The sequence below is a fragment of the Glycine soja genome, chromosome 9, assembly GCF_004193775.1.
Source record: "Glycine soja cultivar W05 chromosome 9, ASM419377v2, whole genome shotgun sequence".
In the NCBI taxonomy this organism is placed as follows: Eukaryota; Viridiplantae; Streptophyta; class Magnoliopsida; order Fabales; family Fabaceae; genus Glycine; species Glycine soja.
In genome coordinates this window covers 2,350,572-2,356,892 of record NC_041010.1, presented here as the reverse complement: position 1 = coordinate 2,356,892, position 6,321 = coordinate 2,350,572, and the positions used below count along the sequence as shown (strand labels likewise).

The following is a 6,321-nucleotide window of genomic DNA, read 5'->3' as shown; positions in this document are numbered from 1 at the left end:
AAAATAAGTTAAAAGAACAAGAAATAAAGAACTAAAAATAGAAAATCAAAACAACTTAAACATATGATTTGATATTTTTGGTTTTAAAAATTGAAAAGATACATTACTTTTGGAAATAATTTTTAAACACTACACTTGTCAAATATTTTTTTATTTCTTATTTTTATGAAAGAAAAAAGAATACATTTTTCAAGAATAAACATCTTTCACAAAAATTGTTTTGTGAGCAGGGAATATTCTTCTAACAAAAACAAACGACTAAATATTTTTTTCTGAGCAAAACCTAATGTTTATTTTATGAATTAGCAAAACCTTAAGTTGTACACAAAGAAAAACAAGTAGCTATATAGATAAATTTGAGACAACATCCCTCACATTCATCATTAAAAAAGTATATATTCTTAACTCTCCTAGCTAGCTACTTGATGAAAACTACATACTCTAGAAAAACCAAGGTTTACTTAAACCCTTTACAAAGTTATTATATATAACACATCGTTCGATTATATGCTTAACAAGACTCCATGCACTCAAACAGAAACGTAACAAAGTATAATTAAACAAGCCAAGCATATATTAATCTAAGACCTAGATGGGCCCTTCGGTGTAGCACTTGGCCGGTAATTGCATATTCCAATCGGTCTGTGATTCTTGGAACCGAATGATAAGGACTGGCCCTACTGATAAAATCAAAATAATAACCTTTCATATGATGTCAAGAAATACCTCCAGAAGAAAGAAGGGAATTAGAATTTGATGGAATAGCTCTTCTTCATGTTATTCCCTTTCATATATATGACAGTACTTATAACAACTTCCAAAAGGAAAAACCATCATAACAGTAGATAACAAATCCAATATACTAAAAGCAAAATAAAAATTATAAACCATTATCATTATAAATCACTCCACTATGTCTACAAATAGAAAAACTATCAATTTCATTGTTTTCTTAAATTCAAAGGATAAATGTTTCTCTGTTTCTGTTGGAATTAATTTTCCAAACATTTTTAAAGACTTGGACACTTAACAGATACTGAGTGAAGTGAAGTATCCATGAGTATCAGTTGCTCTTAGGGATAAAAGTCGTTCAATCCAACTGGGCGGTTCCTGATCCTTTTGGGCCTCCCGTTTTGGTCATTGTTTTCTTCACTAACAACCTTATCAGCACCACTCACGGTAGTAATCAGAAACTGCAGTTTGATCTGTCCATTACAAGGCCACATCTCAATTGGAATGTGTAAAAAGCTTAGTAAAGAAAACTCAAACTTCAGTCCTTGAGTTGTCTCCACAAAAGTTTGAGGCAATAGAACTGCACCATCAGACGTTGCCCTAACTTCATAATCAAACTTAGGGATCCACGAGTTAGGCCCAACATGGAAAAGAATCAATGAATTTTTCTTCTCCCTCTTATCATTGCTGATCACAAACAATTTTCCATCACTTACCGCTTGAAGAACACGAGTCGTCGTGTCCCGCCTCAAAGACACATAAAAAAACTCTCCATATTTAAATGGTATTCTCTTGTAGAAATGCTTCACTTTGAAATGTTGCCCTAATTCGTTGGAATTGGAAATCCAATCACAACGTGGCTGGGGACATAAACATGGTACAAAGGTGCATGTCTTCTCATGATCACGTTTCTCACTGTACCTCACAATTGCATTACAACCATGTTTTGCATAACAGCACACGGTTTTCATTGATTCCATCACTGCCTCAATAGCTCGGCAACGCTTGTCCCCGATGAACATTGAGCAAAAGGGACACTTGTACCCATGCTTGTTACAGCAGGGAGAACAAAGAATTACGTGCCCTTTGGAGCACTGCATTTGAAGTCACGCAAAAAAATTAAGTGAATATGCATGATAAACAAAAAAAAAAACTGTAAGAAATAGTTGAAACTCTAAACAAGAATTAATCTAGCTAGAAACATGATAAACAAAAGAAATAAAAAATTTAATAATTTTTTCATCAGCCTAGCTCGAGAATGGACAAACTGGTGCATAAAATGTCAAGCAGAACAAAATAGAAACATCTGCGGTGTTATATTTGCTACAAATTCGGCCACACATCCACTTCTTTTCAGTTCTCATATTTGTTATCATTTTGTTAATAATACATATTGCATGTAGTTTGAACTTGAATGGCAGGTTTGTTATGAAGTTTTTTTAATAGAATCTGTCAAAGTTAATAAAAACAGAATTTATTTGCCAACATATACATTTACGCATTGCCTTTTGAGACTTGAGTTCATCAAGAATGTATTAATAAACGAAACAAGAGGTTAAAGAGATATTACAGCTCGTTCTAATTAGTTCTTTTTTGTTTTTTGTTTTTTAGGGGGTTCTAATTAGTTCTAAGAACAGAAAAAAGTGATACTTCTTTATATATAATTCAGCAATACAATACTAGATCACCTAATAAATACTAATTACACATATAGATCCACACATTGCATGAATTATTGTAAAAAACTCGATTAAAAGGATATTATTTGTCAAGCACAACATGGACAACGTTGAAGGGTAGTCCTAACCTATTGGAGCTGGTGAGGATGGAGGATTGATTAATTTTAATTGAAGGAATAAGCGACTTGAGGGAAGAACAAGAGAATTGATTACTGTCTAGAAAACTATTGTCGTCAACTTAATTACCCATCGTAATGCCAATAATTGTAAGAGAAAAACCAATCATGTAGAGATAGATAACTACATTAAGGTCGTTTCGTATGAGAAAACATTTTTTATTTTAATTTTGTACAGTGAAAATAGAAATAAAAACTACTGCTGCTGCTACTAACAATAAAAATAATAATAAATTCGCTATTTTTATGTATTTTTTTTAAAAAAGAAACAAAACAAAAATAAATAGTTTTATAATTTTTTTTGAGGAAATAGTTTTATAATTAAAACTATTTTTTTATGTAAACCTAATTTTAATGATGAAGTATGAAAATAAATTGAAAGACCTACAAAAGAGAATCATAAAGACAGTTAGTAAGCCAATGACTGTAATTGGTAAAAAAAAAAAAAAAGTCAATGAGTATAGAGATTACAAAAGAAAATTTATATTTTACTATGTGATTTATAAACAAGCTCTTATCAATCAATTAATGTAAGAGTACTCATGGGAAAGCTTCTCAACTTGGATATAAACAAGTTGAGATCAAGGTTCTCTAAAGTATAAACAATTTTTACTTAAATAATGTTACAAGAGATGTTTAATCAGATTGAAAATAGGGTAAAAATATATATTCTCATTAGATCTTTATATACATGCATCATTTGTTGTTCTTTATTGAACTACTTATGATTTGGATTCAGATAAGTATACCCATGCGGAATCATATTTTAGATATATTGTGGATACACCTTCACTTTTTTTTATCAAAATCTTAAAAATAATTGCGTAAGTATTCATTATCTAAGAACAATCCCACAAACCTCGGTAAAAATCACACTGACAATAAGGCATTACAAAGTTCATCTCAGTAGCCTCCCTTCTCGATGATTTGAAAATTGAAATATTTATTTTCCAAACCTTTCTCTTTTTTTTTTCTTTTTAAGAATTGAATTGGCTAATTAGTCATAACAAATAGTTGTTGTAACAGTGTATTAGACTCTCTCTCTCTCTTCTAAAATAAAAAACGTGTATTGTTGTTCAAATATATTGTGGAATATAATAAAAAAAAGAAGGCTTTTTGTCGGCTCGACCAGACATACTTGAATATATATATCAACCGGATCCAATTCAATCAAATGAAAGGTAAATTTAAAATTTACAAACTACATGAAATTAAGTATTCACACATCCTTTAAAAAAATAAAAATAAAAAGCATTCACACACATATAACATATAGAAAAGGCTAATTAAATTAACAAGTAAAGAAGAGAGGGAATTAGACAAACCTCGTAGATTGGAATGGTTAATGTATCACGACACCCACAACAAACAAATACATCTGGATCAGTTAAAATCATCGGAACGCCGTTATCACCACCACCATTAACAGCTGGATGGGCCATATCAGTGTTATCAAACCCGTTTGGAACAATATAAAAATCTCCCTCTCTGTAATTGGACTAATATATGATGTCTCACGCTCATATGAATTGAATTTCTCTCTTCATTTTATATATTTAGTAGTGAAAGAAAGGATCATATATGATGATAATAACAATAAGTTAAAAAATGGAATGATATTAATTACATTGTATATTTGTATTAGTGAATACCTTTTTTGCTCTTATTTTATTAGTTAATTATAATATTTTAGTTAATTCATTGTACATATATAGAAGGCATAATTATTTTTCTTCCTTGGAAAAAAGTATCCGTTAGACTATTTTTTTTTTTAAAAAAAAAACTAGAAATCTCATACTTATATATGTACATTTTTTTATAGCTAGTAGAAAATATTTCCATAAAAAAAATAAGAAAATATTAATTTTTTTTCTAAAGAACAACAATGTTAATAGAACATAAAAGTTAAAAACATAAAAACCATTATTATATAAGATCCTTAATTTATTCATTATTTTTCTTTTATATTTTTATATGAGTATGATGAAATCATATCAATTTAATTTTGATAAACTATTATTCGATAACTATCAATTGTATAATATTTTCTCAAAACTCACTATTGGATTGAAAATTATTTTTACCTATAACAAATATATAAAATTTCATATTAATTCAAAATTATTTATTAACTCATCCATACAAATTAAAATCAATGAAATATAATTTTTTAAAAATATACTAAAATATGAATCATTAATTATCTTTTTTTTATTGTTAATTTTCAACAAAATTTTAAAATAAAAATCTTAATAATATTTAAATATAATTCAATAGTCAGATTGATAAAAAAATTATATCAAATTATAAAATTTTGTAATAGTTACTTAAATTACAATTACATGAATGTAATTTGGTTCCTCTTTATAGGATACATTGTGATAGTGTATATTGTTAAATGAAAAACACAAATAAAAACAATTTTTCAAATAGTTACCTTAACGTTTCTTAAATGACAAGATCGTTAATTCATTCAACAAATGTATCATCATTTATTAATCAAATACCATCTTTGCTAAAATTAGTTAAAAAAAACTAACTATAAGCTAAAAAGTTAACTAAAAGTTAAAAAATTAACTTATTAAATTATAAAATTATGTTTAACAAAATATTTTAATTAATTTTAGACTTTTTTTTACTAGCTTACTAACTGACAAATTCATTTGATTGTATGATAAGTAATTTTTTTAGTAACTTTTAGTATTTTTTGAAATACTATTTGAAGTAACATTTTTTAAAACGTTAATTTCTAGTCTTTAACTTTTTATTATTTTTCTGTCATTTTACATTTTTTAACTATTTCAATAGCTAATTTTACCAAATACTTCTAATTTAATAAGTTAGTTTTTCAGCTATCAGCTACCTTTTCATCTTCAAGTTAGTTTTGTTTAATATAGTCTAAGTGTTTGATAAAATTAACTTTTAAAATAGCTGAAGAGTGTAAAACGACTAAAAAACAGTAACATTGTGATTTATTAATAAAGGGTAAGCAATAAATTTGATAAATATATTAAGAATAAAAATAAAAGAAAATATAAAAAGTTAGAAGCTAGTACTTCAAGTAACGTTTAAAAAAAACACTATAAGTTACTAAAATAAAATTTGTTTACCGAATAATCAAATGAGTTTTTCAGTTAATAAAAAAATTAAAAACTAACTAAAATATCTTGTCAAACGTAAACAAAATAATATGCATTATCACAAAATTTACCCCTCCAAAAGTTTAAGGGTCATTTGATGATTATAAGTGCATTAAAATAGTCGAGAAAAATCAAAATAAAATTAAAAAAGTAATAAATGTATCTTAATGATAATTTTTTTTCTCCATCATGGGTGTCTCTCACTTCACTAGGTCAGAAACTAATTTTGCATCCGATACCGGTATGTGTTTGTAGTCGACCCAAAGAAATTGTGCACATGGAGGGAAATGGAGGGAATAAAAAATAAATTATCTCCCTAAAAAGATCGTTTCTTAACATGTAAATGTAACATATTCTTAAACCAGTGTCCAATCCCATGAATTATCATTAATTATCATTCATGTAAATTAATAAATATAAAAAATAATAAATGTTTAATTTGAATAAGTGAAATAGTCAAAATACTATACATTTTTAAGTATATTTTAAACTTATTTATTTATTATTATTATATATATATATACAATTAATAAATATAAAACAAAAAAAATTAATAAATATATTTTCAACATATACTTAAATATAATCCAAATG

At 26.8% G+C, this 6,321-nt stretch overlaps 1 protein-coding gene across 1 annotated transcript; it reads right to left on the bottom strand.

Moving 5' to 3' along the window:
* Positions 1 to 1,073: 1,073 nt before the first annotated feature.
* Positions 1,074 to 4,029, bottom strand: LOC114367733 (E3 ubiquitin-protein ligase SINA-like 1). Its single transcript, XM_028324925.1, has 2 exons — positions 3,913 to 4,029; positions 1,074 to 1,826 (listed from the first exon to the last, which is right to left on the bottom strand). The coding sequence occupies exons 1-2, from the start codon at positions 4,027 to 4,029 to the stop codon at positions 1,074 to 1,076; spliced, it is 870 nt and encodes a 289-aa protein (XP_028180726.1).
* Positions 4,030 to 6,321: the final 2,292 nt, after the last annotated feature.